Source organism: Balearica regulorum, chromosome 17, assembly GCF_011004875.1.
Source record: "Balearica regulorum gibbericeps isolate bBalReg1 chromosome 17, bBalReg1.pri, whole genome shotgun sequence".
In the NCBI taxonomy this organism is placed as follows: domain Eukaryota; kingdom Metazoa; phylum Chordata; class Aves; order Gruiformes; family Gruidae; genus Balearica; species Balearica regulorum.
In genome coordinates this window covers 2,302,572-2,321,156 of record NC_046200.1, presented here as the reverse complement: position 1 = coordinate 2,321,156, position 18,585 = coordinate 2,302,572, and the positions used below count along the sequence as shown (strand labels likewise).

The window sequence follows — 18,585 nt, the reverse complement described above, 5'->3', positions numbered from 1 at the left end:
TTCAGAGGTGTACTGCAGTAACTACAAAGAAGTCTTGTACTACATTATGGGAGATGGTGTGACTTAAAAAACAGCCTAGAATAACTTTGTGACACAAATCACCAAGCTAGAGAAATAAAACCCTTCACCTGTAAATGGGCTTTTACAGAAAGCCAGTCTTCTGCTTTAATTATTTTTGAGGAGATGGGTCAGCTGGGTGTCTGCTCTGTGGCTGTGGCAGCGTCTGCCGCTGGTGGCCGGATTCCGGAACAAGCTTCCTTGTACGTTGGTCCCCGGTCCTGCAGCTGAATGTGGCCCCGTGCTTCTCTGTGCGTCACGGTTACTGAGATTTAGCAGAAGATGCTCGTGGTCTGTGGGCAAAAATTCAGTCCTGTGAGCTGAAAATGGAAATTCACTATTCATGCTTCGAATTGACCATTTGCCTGTTATGTAATGGAATGTAAAGGAACGTTGTCTTGCCCTCTAGTTTAATTTTATATTAACAGCTATAACATATGGTGGAAATTCTTTTCATCCTAAGGCCTTGCTGTATATCTTTCTGTTAATTTAGAAATGGCACTTTCAGTTTTAATGACCATTGTGGCACTAAGAAATGTGTGAAACAGAAGAAATAGTTGCTATTTTTATGTGGTCTGCAATAACCAGATTTCCATACCCTGAATCCTGGTTCCTCTGCCTAGTACATGTTATTTAGAGAGCCCGAATGCCATCGTTAATAAGATTACTATGCAAAGAATACTGGCATTTCCTGGCACACTCACTATGATTAAAAAATACAGTTTCTTCATTTTTCTCCAAGTAAAGCTTAGAAAGGACTGAAGTGGAAAAAAACAGGATTTTGACAGAGGAGAAAGAACAGACTAGACAGTGAAAGAAAATAATTTCAAACTTCAGAAATGTATTTTAATTGCAAAGGAAAAATACTCACATTTTTCTCATTTTGAATATATTAGCAATAATGTCTGAAGAAGGCTCTGACTGATAGCAAGGTAGGCTGGAGGGAGGAAGAACAAATAAAAAGAGATTTTTATTAAAATTAATAAGGACAATTTTATTATAGGAAACATGAGTATGAATCACCTACCTCGCAAACATAGCCTTAGTTAAATTGGACACGAAACAAATGTAAATTATAGAATCGTAATAAAAATGCTGGAATGTTTTCTTAGAGGCAATCTAATCCAGCGTTGTGACCCAAGCTGTAACTTGTGACACATACTTGTCTCATCTAGAGTGATGGAGACTCCACCTGCAATCTCTTCCATTGTTGAATTGTCATACAGTTAGGGAGTTCCCTAATGCTTAATTGAACTCGCGTTACTGTAATTTAAGCCTTTTCATTTTTTTCAGCTTTTGTAGGCACAGAGAACAGCTGCTGTAGACACAGAGACCAGTTTATTTCCTTCCTCTTATGTGCAGTCTTTTTCACGTGTGAAGGCTGTGACCACAATTCCTCTCCACCGTCTCTGCACTAAATGATCCCTGTCCTTTCAAACTTTCACTGTAGGCCATGTACTGTAGAATTCTGATCATTCTTCTGCTCTTTGGGATTTCCTCCAACTTGTCCACATCTCTCTTGACCTGCTGGTACTTTAGATGAAGCCTTACCAGTGTGAAATGGTTTGGACAGATTCCTGTGTCTTCTATGCCATACTCCTGTTAAGTGTCTTAGTATCGTCTTGGCTTTCTCTGCAGCTGTATGATATTGTTGACTCATACTGGGCTTGTAAATGAAATAACAACTTACACTTAAATTCTGTTTGTGGTATTTCACATACAGAAACAAAGAGAGCTGGCATTTAGCATTACTCTTGGTAATCTCATCTCTCATTTTCTTATTCAAGAATTTAACGCAAGTAGCCTCATATGGAGGGAAGTATTTAAATACTGCCCGTCAGTGAGGAAGAGTGGTTGGGAGCTGAAGAGATCCCTTAGTAGTTGTCCTGAATTTCTGAATCTCTAATGTCTCAGAAGACTCATTACTAATATCCAAAAATAGGTAGGTTTTAAATACAGCTGTTCGGTACTGTTTTAAAATTCAACCTCCCTGAAAACTGGTGCAGTGAAATGAGGAAAAAAATGAAAAAAAGTCTGCTACAATATTCTGCTCAATATTATAAAAATAGAAATGTAACAAGGTGGATTTATATAATTCATACAAATTATTACAAAGTCCACTTTATAAAGTGTTTCTCAGTGTTTGTAATGTTAAATTGACAAAATCCCTAATAGCTTGGCTGAGACCTGAGGATTTTAAAATTAGTTCTGGAGAATGAGTTACAAAACAGGTAGTTTTTTGGATCAACGTATGCTGCAAGATCCTCTTGTAAGAGAGGAGAACTGCTTGGCAATGCTATTGTGATGTTGAAAGTGGTCAGCATAGAGGTGGGGCTGATACTTAGACACAAATACAAAATATATCTTTCATCAGAACTATCTGTAGTTTCTTATTTACCCCATATTTTACATAAAGTTTTATTTAAAAGTCTTGGAAAGAAAAAGTGTCATAAGCTGGTTTTCTATTAGACTATCAAAAAATAGTTTGAGATTCTGTTTCTACATTTGTATTTCAATAATTTTCTGTAATTTCCCAAGTAAATTGGTTGAAATACTAATCCTGCAATCTCTGTGTTTGTTATTCATTGATAACAAGAAAGAATTCCTGTTACTGACACAGAACATACAGACTTTTGTTTTTTCTTCTAGGAGCATCGCCTTGTTACTCAAAGATGTCCTTTGTTCCAAAGCAGACATCTAAATGTCTGGGGTTTTTTGTTATTTTGTGTTAAAAGACCTCAGCCTTAATTTTAGTAAAATTAGTTTAAGTTCCACTGGAAGTCACAGCCCTGTATCATAATTTTAAATCTCTGATTGATAGTTAAAAAATGAGAACTGGTCAGTTAAACATGCTAAAGCCCTCTCATCTTTAAACTAAATATATTTTCCACCTTTACATTAAATAGTATGAACACTTCACACTTGTCTTCTAAGAGGAATTACAATGTAAAGTCATCCTCAGTACATCGTGCAGAAAATTAGACGCATTAACCTCTGGATCATGCTGCTGTCCCAGTGTGGGGCCCCTGCGCACGAACAGGCAAACAGGATGTTAACTCCTCCAGGAGATGGGTGCGGTGATCTGCTGAGGTTTGTGTCTGATTCATTAGACTCCCTGAAATGTTCATTCAGTGTTGATTGAAGCATGTTGTCAAACCTGCCATCAGACTTCCCGGGGGAGGACGAGGATGTTCCCATCACCAAAGCCCGATGGAAACGTGAAGCATGGGGACAGCAGCTGCAGCTGAAGCATCATACCTTGTCCTTGCCAGTGCTGGGGAGGGAAAGAGCTCCCTGTGGCAGGGCAACCAACACTCTGCTCTGGGAAATCTGCCCCTGGTTAACTAGCCAGCTGGTTAACTAGCTGGCAAACTTCATGCTGCGGGTGGGGAGGATAAGTTCTTGTTACTTGATATTGAAGAAGAGCTGTAATGAACAAGATCTGTAGTTTACAAAACTTATACCCCTAGGAGAAATGAGTTCTCTCTCCCCATCGGGATGGCCCTACACAGACATTGTATCAAACTTGTCTGAGAACTGGGCAGAATTTTACAGAATATTTATCAAGATGTTTAATCCCAATCAGAATAAAAAGCTGAAGTTTTGACATTTGCAATGTAATATTTCAGGGAAGAAAGTACATTTCACAACAACTAACTTATTTCTGGTTTTATTTCAATTTTACTTTATATTATGTAAGATTTTTATTTGATCCATATGTTATGTCAGTTTAGTTTATTTTTACTTCATATACTTTCTTTGTAATTTTTATGCTGACTAAAATTAATATTGAAATGAAAACTCCAAAAATCTGTTTTAACATTGCACTTCATTTTTTAAATGAAGTTTTGTTAAATATAACTTATTTACAGGATCAATTGATTTCAATTAGTGCAAATTTTCTACCAGCTGTACATTTTCTTAAAATCTTAAATATCATTAAAACTGGCTTAAGGACAGTCTGTATAGTGTTGCAGAAAAATATCGTTGTAACATCTATGGGAGCTTACATTTTATTTATGATTTATTTATCCTTATTTATATAATTAATGGTAATAGAGGAGATTTTTTAATTATATTACATATATTCTAGTACCTTTTTACATCCCAGTCATCCCATCAGAACCATAAATAAAAATTCCTGGGAGAAGCTTCCCAGTACAGCATTTTTCTTTCATTCTCACCTTGTGATGGATGGTCTGCACTGGCACAAAGCTGTGAGTATGGGGAGGATTGTGTCGACTTGTGAAGGTATCTACCCAATCTGAATTTCCCTAATTCTGACAGACAATAGACAGTTCTGCCTTTTTTTTTTTTTTTTTTTTTACTTTTAACTTTAACATTGTCAACAATGCCTCACTGAACTGAACTGGTAATTGGAAGTAAATGGAAAGTCAGAAGAATGGATAGGTACGCCAGTGTGCTCATACCTATTGTATGCCAGTAGAAAGATATATTTCCCGTGAACTGTAGAGGTGAAGTCAAGAAACACAGGAAGTAACTACTATGGGTATTCTGTAACTTATATTTCTTACATGAATATCCCATAATATCTGGCTGTCTTGTGTCTAAATATTTTCATCAGGCTTCAGATTTTTCTGCTACAGTAATAATCAGCCTACCCCAACTAGATTTCAAACTGTTCCAATTCAGGAGCTACTCTTTACAAATAAGGATGCTTTTCCTCTGTGACAAAGCAGAACTGATAAAAAAATTCAAATGAGTGCACCGTAGCTGTTTCATTTCTTGTTGATAAAAGTCTTGATTTGTTACAGGAAACACTTTAGGAGTAAAATAAATCATAAGTTTTTTAGAGTACCAGAAAGTCAAACTATCTAGGAAAATTTATAAATATTAGGCTAGTTTAATTTCATTCATATATCTCAGTCTAAATCCATCATGTGGTAAGGTTAGGAATATTTTGACATTGAGAGTTTAAAATACATATAATAAATACAGTAAAATGAAATGTATGAATAGGTAAGTGGGTGGAAGGCAGGGATTACTATGACTGGCAAGAATTTGTCTACACTAGTTGTTTTTTTTTCCTTAGTATCTATAATTCTTTAGTAGCTGTAAGCTTCATTCAAAAACAAAATCCTACTGTGCTGTTTTACAGACACAGAACAGAACTGCTTAAAATCTAAACACGAAGCACCACCTGGATAGCTGCATTTGGAATTGATCACCGTGTTTCAAGAAGCCCATGGATGGGCTGGGGAAAGTCTTGATGAGAGCAATCAGGTGTCTTGATAACACAGCCTATGAAGATAGCTTGAAGGATTTGGTATGTTCAGTCTTGAGAAGAGAAGGCAGAGAGGAGACATGGTAAGGAATGTGTGAAAGGCTGAAGCAGAGAGAGAAGGTGTAAGCTGCTGTTGACAGGACACAAAGTCATGGGCTTAAACTGCCACTGGGGAGATACGTGGCAGACATCAGGAAACATTGCCCAGTGGTATGGCGCGTTCAGCGGGAGACTGGATTGCCTTCTGAGGTTGTGGGGTCTCTGTTAATGGAGAGCTTTGGCAGTGCACGAGGCAAGTTATTTGTTGGGTCTGATGGGGGCTTAGCTGATCTCATGGTGCAGAATTAGATGGTTTCTGTATGCCATTGGGTATTTTCTGTATTCTGTTCAAAGTAATTTCCATACCCACAGCAGGGAGAAAGCAGAAGGACCTGCAGAAAAGAAAAATACAAAAAAACCCCAGAGCAGCTTTGGGAATGTCATGTAATAGCTTGTCCACAGAGAGAAGTAGTGATGGAGGGGATGATGGAGGAATTACTCAAAGATGGCAGAAGCAGAATTTTGCCAGCTTGCTTCCATCAGCCATGTTACGTAGATGTCATTCAGAATGAAAGGCCTGAGGCAGCTGTTTACTACAAAAAGCTACTGGCTGGGTAAAGACCAGTTTTACCCATTCCAAAAAATGGAAGTTGTAGAAAAAGGTATGCTGATTCTGACAAAAAAAAAAAAAAATCTATTCAGTCACCCCACCCATGCCAAGTTAGCAATATTGGGAATAAAACCCACAACTCATTCCATGTTATTCATCCAAACATGACTTGCTTTTCATAAGCACATCTTTAAGGGTAACTGCAAGGTTGTTATGAAAGAGATAACAGTAACTAGAGAGTCTGAAACAACAGAACACCAACAGAAAGAGTCAAAGCAGGGTTTTAAATGAGAATTTTAAATTAAGTGGCTTTTGAACTTTTATTATCTTTTTCTTTTACTTGAAATTCACAAATCAGTTCCAAGAACCCGTGAAGTCTTAATTAGCAGGTTTTCACAAGCATTGCAGCACTAACTACCCTTTTTCCTAAGAAAAGGAAGCCAGGTCAGTGAATCCCTGGCCTGAGAAGATGCTATAGTCTGTACTGATTTTCTCTTCAATGGTGACAGGCATTCAAAACAAACTTAAAACTGAAAGCCGCTAGTTGAGAACTGAAGCCATGCAGCGCAAATTGGAATCCCTTTTCCTCCGGGGAGAACAATTTTGCTCCCTGTGTGGTGGTGTTTTGCAGCTTTAAGTGCCCACATCCGCAAAGGTGCTCTTCCCTTAGTGCCTATGTCCCCTTCTTTTCTTTCTTGAGGCATTTCTCCTATTCTTTCCAGTATTTATTTGCTATAATTTCCAGCCAATAATCTACTTTTAAAGGAAGAGTAAGAACGATTATACAATAAAGTCACAGTGGGTGAGCAACTTTATGTGATATAAATGTGAGGGAGACATAACAAAAAAGGATATAGATGTCTACTGTGGTTTTGTTACTGAAGGGATGTCGCTGTGAGAGGTGCAATCTTCCTGTGCTCACTATGACTCACCTGTTTTGTCCCTCTGTTCCTTACAGCCAGATGGCATAAACCAGTAAAGGCCAAGTAATTCATCATTCCACAGACTCGTGATGGACTGGCCTCCAGATGAAGCCAGGATGTTGGAAATCTTTTCATGCTGCTACAGGTAGGACAGTTTCTTCATTTGTAATATTGTAGAGTTGAGTTTGTGAACGCTGCAGTGAAATGTCAAGTGCTAATAAAATCCTGGTCTTGACAGGTAAAAGTCAGTGTTTTCTGGAATTGTTTTATAAACCTTTGGCTTTATGCTTAACAATATAGCAGTGTTTCTTTAAAAAGAACAACATCACAAGCAGCCTACAGATAAACCATGAAGTACAGTTAATTGCCCTTCAACTAAAATAACTGCATGAGCAATCAATCAATGGAAGAACTGAGACCAGCGCTATCTGTCAGTCATCCAAAGCCAACTGACCATTTGGAGGACTCTACCAGCATCACTGCCCTCATTAGGTTATTGGTTCACAAATAGCGTCAGCCCAGCCTTTCACATGCAATATAGTGACTATATTACGTGTATCGTGCTCATTCCTCCATTCCTCCAGATTGTTGTCATATGGCTGTTGATTATGCATGACAAACACATAAAAAAGCCATTTCTTAGGATTGATTATCCGGTCTTACCAGGCCCAGTGCGATGGCAATTGAATAACATGAAAAGTTGCAGCTTGGGGTGACAGGATGGGAAGAATGATAGAAATTGTAATGAGTATTCTTATAAATCCCCGGGAGACAGCTGCACTGACTGGCTCACGCTGGGACATCCTTCTCAGGTACTTGTGAAATCGGCTGTTATTTCAAGTAAGCCCAAGCCACATAATTTGTGATGTTATTTGTATTATTTTCATTTTTTTTGATTCAAGCTGTTACCCAGTTTGGAGATTAATGGGTTGCCTGTGTTAGAAGACAGTTACTTGATGATGCTACCCATTGCCTTGATAAAGTCCTGTTTATTTATAGACCATGAAAAAGTCTTTCCTAGAGTGTTTGATTAAGTAAACACCAGATTTTTGTGCACAGGGCTTTGACCAAAACCAGTATTTTGAAGAAAAAAAATGAAAAAAAAAAAAAAAGAGTTCTCTTGCATCAGCAGTCTCAAAATGCAGTTTTCCTTTTTCTCCCTCTGTGTCCCTAGTATGTGCTTGTTTGGTTTTTTCCTCTCACACAAACACAAAGCTCCAGATTTCAAATGCCCTTTTTGTACTTTCTGTGTCAGTCCAGAGGGAAGCCATGCGGATAATGTGTGATGTACAGAAGCTTTGCCATGTGCCTGTCACTTGAGTAATAGTTGCTGTTGTTTCGGTTCTCTGATTCTAGAGGGGCATTTGTTTATTTTTTGTGCTTATTTTAAGGAACAGTTATGGTTACTCACCAATTTCTATGAAATTCCATGAAACAGATCTTCATTTCAGCTTAGCAGGACCTTCACACCAGTAATTTGAATACCGATTTTACCTGAACATCTCCAGTGAAACATTTTGAGGGTGCATCATTCTTTTTAGGGCCTTCATATTTCTTTGTTCTGAAAAATAACTTTCCTCCCTTGTCTATGAAGGACATTAGCTTGCCGCCTAGGACTGGTTTTGTACATTTTATCTTTGTATTTTATTTCCTCATGTGAAAATGGGCATTTTGAACGATAGGATACCATGTGTAGCACATGGTGATATCTGAAAGCCTTAATTTTAAAAACAATTACATTCTAAGTGCATCTGTCAAGCGAGTGAAAAATCTCTAGATCAAGTCAGACTGACAAAATAGATGAAGATATAATTGCTTCTGGTTTAGTCTCCTATTTTCTTCATGAGGTTTAAAGCCTTTCCTAGTGCTATTTGGTATCGTTCTCTACATCCCGCTGACTTGCTCCAATGGACCGAATAAATAATTTTACCTTTGTGTACAGTTTCTCGGTGTTATAATGGCAGTTTTTACCTCTGCTGGGTATCACAAGGCCCGTGTGCTCAGTGTATGTGAAGTCTGAAAGTTGTTTATTATGATCATTAAAAAAATTCTGCAGGCAAAGTGCTAGGAACTGCTAATTGGGCAAAATGCAGAAACACAGAATGTCACCAGAGACCAAATCTTCTAGCTGTACTGTCCCGTACAAATGTAATGGACTCAGTTCTGCAAAAAATGACATTACAGCTGATAAATAGGAATATGAAAACATTTATTCCTCATGCCACCTGTGCCAGTCTTCAACACCACACAATGTTCTTATTTTTTAGTATTAAATGTTGATATGATCTCAGAAGGGGAAGATTAGAATAACAGATCAGGTTCCCTCCTCAGCGTCATCCAAGCATAGACTTTTTATTCTTTTATGTACCTTAGCGCATTGTTATAAATTGTATGTCTGCCGAAGTTTAAAACACTTCTTGAGACCTGATATGAGGAAGTATTACTGCTGTTCTGCAGGTATGTGAACACTGACCTCACTGAAATTGTTACTTGCTCAGGATCACACAGAAGATCAATAGAGCTGAGGAAAAAAAAATAATTTATTTAATCTCAAGTAATATTTTTACTACTATGCTTCCTCTCTCATTATCATTATTACTACTAATAAGTATTTATGTCTGGTATAGTGTGAACCATGGCTAGGTCATGGAAGTTGCTGGCTGTGTGTACAGTCTATCATGTAAAGTCATTTCCACTGAGAAAGATAAACATTGAAATAATGGGGAAAAAAACAGGATAAAATGAGCCAAAAAAGGCAGTCGGCTGATAAAAATGTTTTTTGACTCTTCATATCTGAGAGGGTCAAAAACTTGCCTGATCTTAAAAAAACCACAACAAACAAACTATGAAAAAGCAACTAAAGTGAGAAATGTGATGGTTGCTTATTGGCAAGCATGTTCAAGTCCCCATACAGCCATCACAGACCAACCCTCCCGCGTGACTCAGTGTGAATGTTGACTACAGCCAGTGGGACTGGCTCGCTTTGTTCAATTAGTGGCTTCCTGAACAATGAGGAAAAAACCCAGCAAGAACTATTATGAATAAAATCCTTATAAAAATATGGATTTAATTGCTCTAATTGCTTAAATAATGAGTTGTCAAGTGCCTAGTGCAGACTGTAATGTGGGAGAACTGGAGACATCCAATTAACAGGTAAATAGTTCCCCTTTTCCTGCATCCTCACATCCCACACAAGTCACTGGGAACTTCAGATGCTGCCTCCAAACCAGAATAGGAGCAGGAACTCTTAATCCTGTACCCATATGATCGTGTCATTTATGTGACCTGCTACTTCAGGACAATAATGACAGAAGAAAGTGTAATGGAGTTTACATGACTTTTATATAGTCCTAGATCTGTTAGACTAAGCTGTCCATGTGTCCATCTTGTGATGGAGTGATAGCTGATAAAATCACAGGAGCCACTGGTATTTGTAGATTGGTATGCTGCATAATCCCCTAGGCAGCACAGGAAAATGGTGTGATCTCTTATCCTGATGGAACTTTAAGAGACCTTAGTAACACAGGCTTCACAGTGAGCCAGGGCCGGGGCAGAACTCTGCTGTCCAGTTTCAAACCGAGCAGGGTGATTGCTTGCCTGGAGTTTTAAGTGCTGGTTGGAAAACTGTAAAAAATAGTTCTGATCTTAAAAAACAGTTGATTTTAATAAGGAGAGACCAGGAAGCCCTCTTCACTGAAAGACAAGAAACAATGTACTGAAAGAAGAAAATCCATTTGGATGGGGTTTCTAATGCTTGAATCATTTAAAATGCGATGGGAATCAGCATTTGGAGAAGAGTGGAAGGAGTTACCTTGCACTGGCTAGAGGAAGGCTGCCTAGGCCAGCTCTTCTCTCTGAATGGTTTCTCAGCTGATCTTGCCTACATTATCTGTGAGGCTAAAGCAGAGCTTCTTCCACCTGGTGAAGACAAAGAAACTGTCCCCAAATTCTATTTATTCTTTACTGAGCTTGTGGGGAGATCCAGAATGACATTTTGCAGAAGTGGGGCTGCGTATACCAGTGGCAACAGTTCTGCGAACTATGAGGAGAAGGGCAGGGATCAGGTGGAAATATGCTGGTGGAAAAAGGTTCAGCTGCCCCTGTGTGACAAGGCACATCCTATAGGCATCCTATAGCATAGATAAACTGAGTAGCTGATGTCCAGACATCTGTACATCTGGCATATTTTCCTCAACACCTGGCCAAAGTGGTATGTGTGGCAGTCCTGCAAAAGCACTTTCACATTCTGGCTGTAGCATCTTTTCTTAATTAAAGTTAAACCCAAGTGCGTCCCACCTGAAATGCCAAAGGTAATGTTCTCCTCAAAACTGACACCGGAAGGTATTTTGTCTTGCAAATAAACCTCAGTTTGTCCTAAGGCTCCTAGTGCCAGAGCAAAGCTAGTGTCTGCCTCCCTGAGACCGCTGGCCAACACGGCAGTTGGGACACAGCCTCTCTGGACCAGACTGAATCCACCAGGTCATTTCACAGAGGCCGCTAATAGGTAAAAATAGGTGCCCATAGATAATAAGGTATTGCATCTTATTACCAATTCCCTGAGAAAGCCAACATCCCTCTATCTTTCCTCTCAAAAGGATGCTTTATTATAATTACATATCACTTTATTAGGCAGCTGAAGCAAAGAGCACATTTGATGCTAATGAAGTGCTGCTGTGGTTGAGTCTGTCACTATTTTTGGACCTGCACATCTCCAGCACTTTTGATTGGGCGACTGAGGCTTTGGATGTCTCTAGCTTCTTCTGTGGGGGATGCTCAGTGCAAAGCAATGACTCAGCTAGCCAGGACTGCAGAACTGTTTACATGCTCAGAATGAGAAAAGCTGTGGGACAGCGAGAATACACACAAAAGCTCTTTTATGTGGTGGAAGTATTTTTCAGGTAGTGGACAGTATCATCTAGATTGAAAAATCCTTCTGAATATTCACTTTGTTTCTGTGTTTGTCATTTGTACAGTCCTTGTTTTTCTTCTTTTCCATCCCCCACACCAGAGCATTTCAGAAACAAGCCAGTTTTCACAGAACTCAAGGAAAATATTTTAGAGGTTGAGAGAGAGACAAATCACAGCTGTCCACCGGCTGCCTTTCCTTATGAAAGATGAGGCTTTTGCTGTCTCCATTTTCTGCAGCAAAGCAGGAGCTGCTTGGTACTGTGAAGGCACAATTTGATGTTAAAATTTGACTTAACAGCTAGCGCCTCCAGAAGCAGGCCTGCTCCCACACCCCTTTGTGCCGACACCAACACTCATCTGCTCCCAGCGTGACTCAGTTCAGGGCTCTAAACCAGCAGGGAAATGTTCGTTCCTCCCTCTCTCCCCACCTTGCAGGCTGTGTTGTTGGTCACCACCTAGTCAGACACGCAACAGGACTGGGGCAAGGGAGGCAGTGGCAGCACGCGAGACTGTGTCTCCACACCAGGATCTATTGAGACACCTGCGCTGTGTGACCACATCACTTCCTGACAGCGCACGGAGACAAAGCCTCCCCATTCAGTACACAAGGTTATGGTTCCAGGTATCATTTCTTGTCTTCTGATACACAAATGAGGAATGCGTCAGGGAGATCAACAATTATAGAAAATACCATTGTACCTAAATGCCTATTTATCTCAGACTAGCCCATAGGGCTGTTTTGTTACTACACCTTCCCCACTCCCAGAGGCGGAAGGAATGGCCGATGCACTAGTACCTCTTACGTGTTCTCTTAGATGGCAACTGTGACTGAATCCCGGTTTGCAGACTTTGCGATGCCATGTGCTGCTACAAACTATTTTGGTCAAGAAGTCTACTTGCTGGTTTTGGACTTTTCCCATTTAAGGGATCCCACATAATTTTTTTTTCCTTTAACTCGGCTTTCTAAGCATATTAGGTTCAGATCTTTCTTTGGTCATATCAGTAAACTTAGTGATAGCAGCAAGACACATGCAACGCTTCTGTATCTCTTTAGAGCTGATTTATGTACACAGGCCAGTCCCACCACTGCAGTAAAAATCTCACATCAACTTAAGAAACCTCTCACTATTCCCATTATCCACCAAACCACATACCACAGAAGATGTAATTCATCACAGACAAAGTTCCAATGACACTGAAAAATAAAGAACATCTTCCCGGAGCACCACAGGGCAGAACACAGCATGGAGCAAGGAGACATGCACCCAGCCGGCAGGCCAGGAGTTCTGCATTTGGACAAAGCTTGCTCAATGGCTCCCTCTGCTGAACCACACTAATATTTAGTATGTTAATTATCAAGAGGAAGATGGTGGAAGAGCAACCAGCACTATATACTTCCATACTCTGACACCAACCAACATCAGCTGTGAAGATGACCATAGTCCCTTAGTGCAAGAATCCACCGAGCCAGGTATTCTGCAGGTGTTTTTCATTGGCTCCGGAGCACTCGAAGCCAAATTTCTCCATTAAAGGACACACTGCAGGCTTCAGCCTCGGCGAGGGTCGCATTACTCCCTTTTCATGAAGCTTATATGAATTTGATGAAATCTCTACTCCCCGTCAAGTTTGACCCCATTGGCTACTTTCAGCGAAGAATTAATAGGAAGACAGATGGTGCAGTTACATAAGCCTCGTTTCCTGCCTGTGTCTGGCTAAGAAAGAGCTCAAGCGTGCCAGATCTGTTAATATGTACATCCTCGGTTTCTGTAAGAGCAGAGCTATTACTACCCAAGCATCCTCTTCCAGATATCTGGTAACTGACCTCAACAGAGAAAGAAAACAGACAGGACCAACTTTTTCAACAAACTTTCTGGCAGTTTTTGAGATAGGAAAAATTGTTCAGACTCTGGAAGTCTCCCAGGATAGAAAAATACTTGCCTTTCATAGAAACAGTTTCTGCTTTTTAACTCATTTCTGAGCCTACAGAATTAAGAATCATGCTTTTGCTTTTTGATCTAAGCAGGTATTCTTCCTCCCAACTAAAAGCCATACAGCCCACATGGATAAACAAAGAACAGGGCGGGGGGGGGGCGGGGGGGGAAGATTTGGGAAGGGACACACATTCCAAATTTTGTTATGGGTCCTGGGATGATGATACCCTGCAAAACTCGAGTATTCCCAGTGTTTGCACTTCAAAATGCAAGGCATAGCTCCTGAAATGCCTCTAAAAAGTTGCTATATTTGCTGAGGTTTATGTGGTGATTGATGGATCAAAGCTGTTAGTCAGAAATACCATCTCAAGAAAGCTATACACAAGCTTTAAAATGCTAATGAGTTACCTAGCATGGTTCATTGCTAAGACCTGGTTCTTCACAAAAGAAACTCAAAGCATTGGTTTCAGCAGTAAGGGTGCAAAGCAACACAACAGTGCAGACACTGGGCTGGATGTTTATTCTGGAATGTGTCCTGATGGGTAGTCAATCCAGTATCTAGATCCTCTCTCCCGAAAGGAAATGTGTTCCCCCCAACTCATTCATAACTAAGAAAGTTGAAATTCACTTGCTAATTCCTTTCTGGTTATACTAAATAGGAAAAAACCCCAAACAAACCCAAACTCAAAAATCCCCAACTAAACAAACCCCCAAACCCTTACACACTCAAAATTCTACTAATCTACGTACAGTCCCTCCGACTTTCATGCCACAAGCAGTTTCCCTATCCTTTAACTAACGTGCATTGCAAGATTTGTGCAACACGTTCTATTATGGATTGCAATGAAGACACCAGAAATCCTTGATTTTTTTTTTTCCCTTCAAATTTAATGTGGTGCTTTCAGAACAGTTAGAACACCAATTTGTGAGGATAGACTCCATTTGAGAGACAGAACGTAGAACGCAGGTACCCACGGAGCTGAGGCACCTTCTTGATTTGTGCAAGAATCTGTGAATCCACTGCCTTCTGGTCTGACTTGCGTTGCTCCGTTATCTCGTATTTCTAGAAAGTAAAAAGAATAACGTTAAAATCCTGCAGAGTGACTTTGGACTCTTCTACGGAGCTGAGAAAATTCAGGGCAAACCCCGAGTTCTGGCATCTTTTCTCCATTTGTTCTAAATATGGGAAAGGTAGGAGACCGGAGGTGGCAGAGAGAACCGCAGCACCGTTTGGCTTACGTTGCAGATACCAGAGCCAGCAGCATGCTCTTGGCAGTATCAAACGGTAAAGGTGTTTCTTGGTCAAAAAAGACATTTAATTGGAATAATCCTTGCTACTGTTCTGCTAAGGTAGAAGCAGAAAAGAATCCCCAAATTTAAACGGGGTCTATCTCAATGCTGCTGCGTTAATTTATTTTAATGGCATTAGCTCACTTCATTGAGGACCACTTAAAAAAGTAACAAGGGCATTGAGAAAGAGCGAACAATCGTGTTCCTTACTTCTTTTTCAGTGTCAAAGATCTCGCCTTCCTGGTGCTTAGGCTTACGCAGCCTCTTCTTCTTAAAGTACGCATCAGTGAGATGCTTGGGGATTTTCACTCCAGAGATATCGACCTTTGTAGATGTAGCAATAACAAATTTCTGATGAGCCCTACGCAGAGGGACACGATTGATAACCAAGGGTCCTAAAGGGAGAGGAAAGACAGAAGAGAGAACAAGGTTAGCTTTCCTGGCAACAACCACCGCTTTTAAGTTGAATTTTTGTAGTGTAGACGCCTACAGCTAAAATCCGAACAAACAAAGCAGCCCTTCCCTGCAGCCTCTACAAAAGTGTTTCCTGATCTCTTCCAGGTAGTCAGGTCCTGAAGCTTAATCACCTCCCTGGAACGCCATGAACATGATTCCACAGTTACATGAACACGTGATGCGCCAAACTATCTGCATGCAGATCTGTAACACTAGTGACCCCAGTGACAAGCCTGAACTTAAACCCCCCTCCAAACCCACAAAACAAAAATCATCACGCTTAAGTTACCTGTAACAAGCAAAAGGCCAGTCGCAAGCTGCTTCAAGAAGACGACGCGCTGAAAAGAGACGAGATGTGACGTTAGTTCTCAGGTCCCAGCGTTCTGACCTACTGCAACCGAACAGGGAGCGCACCCACACTCGGCCTGTACTACAGTACGAGCATCGGCAAAGCATCCGGGCACGACTGTGCGACTCGAGACGTAACCACCACCCCAGCCAAGCTCCCGATGCTCCTGGGTGCGGCTTTGCCAGAGGTACCACGTCTACTAGAGACCGTGACTCTCCACGTGCTTCATCACTCCAGGCTGAGCAAAGCCAATTAGTGTGTCTTTTAATCTTTGCCTATTCTGGCAAGACAGCCGCCCTGTCACCACAATTCTTTGTGCAAGTTAAAGGCAAGAACTAGATAAACCCCAGGAGGGCACCATGACATATCACATGGTCAGAGCTGTCGCCCAGGTGCATTTTATTCTTTCTGGTGAAATTTTCCTTCCCTGAACAGAATTCTTGAAAAAGAATTCAAGAAAATAAAGGATGTCAGTTAAGACCTGTTAGTAAACATCATTAAGACAAAGAACACAGCTTAAGATAATAACCAAGTGCTATTTTGTCTAAGCGACTAGCCCAGTTTACTTCCAGCTCTGCGTAGAAGAGCATCAGTTCAAAGACCGCTTCCCCTAAAGGCAGGGCAAGAGAAAGCACCCAGACAGAATTCGCAGAAAAGCAAATTTGCAGATTCACATCTCGTGGCTCGGCTGCCTCAGTTCAGGGTACCCCTGCTCACTCAAAAGGGTTTCAGCGCACAAACGCTGTGGAGCCGCGGCGAGAGAAGTCGTCCCCGATTACCTTGCCTCTGTGACGACCGGTCAGAAGGATCAGAACAGTGCCTGGGGTAATGGAAGCCCGCAGCCGCCTCTTGTGCTGGCAAAAGGGCTTTTTGCCGTGACTCAAAAGCTTGCGAGGAACATCTTCGGTGGGATAGTATCTGGGCTAAGAAGAGGGGAGAAAAATGTTTACCACCCTGTATTCCAGGAGACAGAAAGCTTTCACTATAGTTTAGATTCCTCCTTTCGTAGGAGACACCATTTCCCTGAAGAAGACCTTTCCAAAACACTTTTCTTCTGCTGCAACTGGCACTTCAGGAACACACAGAGTACTTTCTGTATAATTATGCAACAGCAAAAGTTGAGACTGCTCTGTATTTCTGAGGACGCTTCCAGTTCAGCCCAGCAACGCAAAGAGCAGAGAAGAACCCACTTTTGCCCCCTAACCGTTCTCTAAATTACCGGCACCTCCCCGAGAACGACAATCGCTGGGCCCGCACCTCAAGGAGACAAGCGTTCAGTGAAGCACGGCACAGGCCCAGCTGCTACGTCACCCCAGCCAAGAGACACGTAATCTAGACAAACGTTACGCGTAACAGCCTTAAACTGCCAGTGCCCAAGCTCTTTTTCGTACCATTTTGCGGATTTTAACCACACGGCTGCCTCCATTCTTATCTCCACCAACTGGCTTGGTGATGGTTGCACGTGGCTTTTCTTTCTTTTTCTTTTCTATCTGTAGGCAAAGAAAAGTGAAAACATGACATTTCCAAACCGAGTCACCGCAAAAAGCGCGATTAGTTAAGCACAGGAGTTCCTGTCCTACCTTTGTTTCTGGAGCAGTGTACTTGCGCTTGTACAGTGCTTTTCTGGCATACATGGCTGACCGGGAATACCTCCCGATGCCCCGGGCCAGGACAGGGTTACGGCTGGCATGATGCTTCTTAACCTTCTTTTTCTTCTCACCTACTTCTTTCTGGCTTGTCTTCTGCTCAGCCGGCTTCTTCTCGCTCGGCTTTTTCTTGCCTGGCTTCTTCTCGCCTGGCTTTTTCTCACCGGCCGCCTTCTCACCCGCCATCTGTGAATCCACATAAAACAGGAACTATAACTTATTACAAAGCCTGCAAATAAGTGTCTAAATTGCAGAAACAAAAGAATCAGAAGTTGATCTTTACATCGTTCCAGTAGTCGTGAGCCACCTCTTACAGCCGTGGCAAGCGAAGGCACTGCAGCAAAAAGCCATTCTGTGTGCTGCACGCCCGGCCATCGCACAAAACGCTCCTCCACGCTAGTCAGAAGGTCACCGAACGCAGAAGGTCACCGAACGCATCCCAGCCCTCCTCACCGGGAAGCCCAAGCAAACGCGAACAGACGCCGAGGCCGCAGCCGCCCCCGGTCCCGCTGGAGCTGCTGGGCTCTGCCACACCGCGGGGCTACGCCGGCCCTCCCCGGGCTACCGCTCAGCCCTGCGGAGGCCTCTCGCTCCGGACCCGGCCGAGTCCAGCTCCCGCTTCTCAGCTGGGCGCCGGAGCGAACCGGGAGGCCCCGGCACGGCGGGTCAGGGCGCGGCCCGGCCCCCGCAGTCAGCCGCGGCCTGGCCTGGCCTGGCCGGAGACGGTTTAACCTCCCGCTCCCAGCCCGCTCCCATACGGCCCCCCGGGCCTCATCGCCATCTCCCCGAGGGCACCGGGCCGGGCCCGTGAGCCCAGTACCGCCACCCGAGGGCAGATGGCGGCGGATGAAGCCCGCCGGGTGCCGGCCCTGCCCGCCGCCGCTCCGCCATTCTTACCTTCCGGGGAGGGAAAGGGACCTACATCCGGGTACGAGTGGCCTAAAGAGAGCGCGGCGTCTGACGTCACCGCGCCGGCCGCGGAGCACGCTGGGATTTGTAGTCCGGGCGGGTCCAGCGCGGCCCGCGGCAGTCCCGGGTCACCCGGGGAGGGCACACCGGGCACCGGCATCCCGCCCGGAGGGGGCTCTGGGGTGACCAGCGGCTCCGGGAGCGGGGCTCGCGGTCCTGCCA

The 18,585-nt window shown here is 42.5% G+C and overlaps 1 protein-coding gene across 1 annotated transcript; it reads right to left on the bottom strand.

Annotated features, from left to right (window-relative positions):
- Window positions 1-14,579: 14,579 nt before the first annotated feature.
- On the bottom strand, window positions 14,580-18,360 carry RPL6 (ribosomal protein L6). The gene is made up of 6 exons (XM_010299239.2): window positions 17,389-18,360; window positions 17,200-17,298; window positions 16,588-16,731; window positions 15,749-15,797; window positions 15,214-15,398; window positions 14,580-14,776 (listed from the first exon to the last, which is right to left on the bottom strand). The coding sequence occupies exons 1-6, from the start codon at window positions 17,638-17,640 to the stop codon at window positions 14,624-14,626; spliced, it is 882 nt and encodes a 293-aa protein (XP_010297541.1). The 5' UTR covers window positions 17,641-18,360; the 3' UTR covers window positions 14,580-14,623.
- Window positions 18,361-18,585: the final 225 nt, after the last annotated feature.

Bases quoted from the DNA above. Each gene is read 5' to 3' on its own strand.
- RPL6 (XM_010299239.2), bottom strand. From the start codon at position 17,640: ATGGCGGGTGAGAAGGCGGCCGGTGAGAAAAAGCCAGGCGAGAAGAAG. The intron at 15,399-15,748 runs GTAACTTAAGCG...CTCTCCCTTTAG, and splicing joins TGGCCTTTTGCTTGTTACAG to GACCCTTGGTTATCAATCGT. The intron at 14,777-15,213 runs GTAAGGAACACG...TTTACTTTCTAG, and splicing joins TCTTTGACACTGAAAAAGAA to AAATACGAGATAACGGAGCA.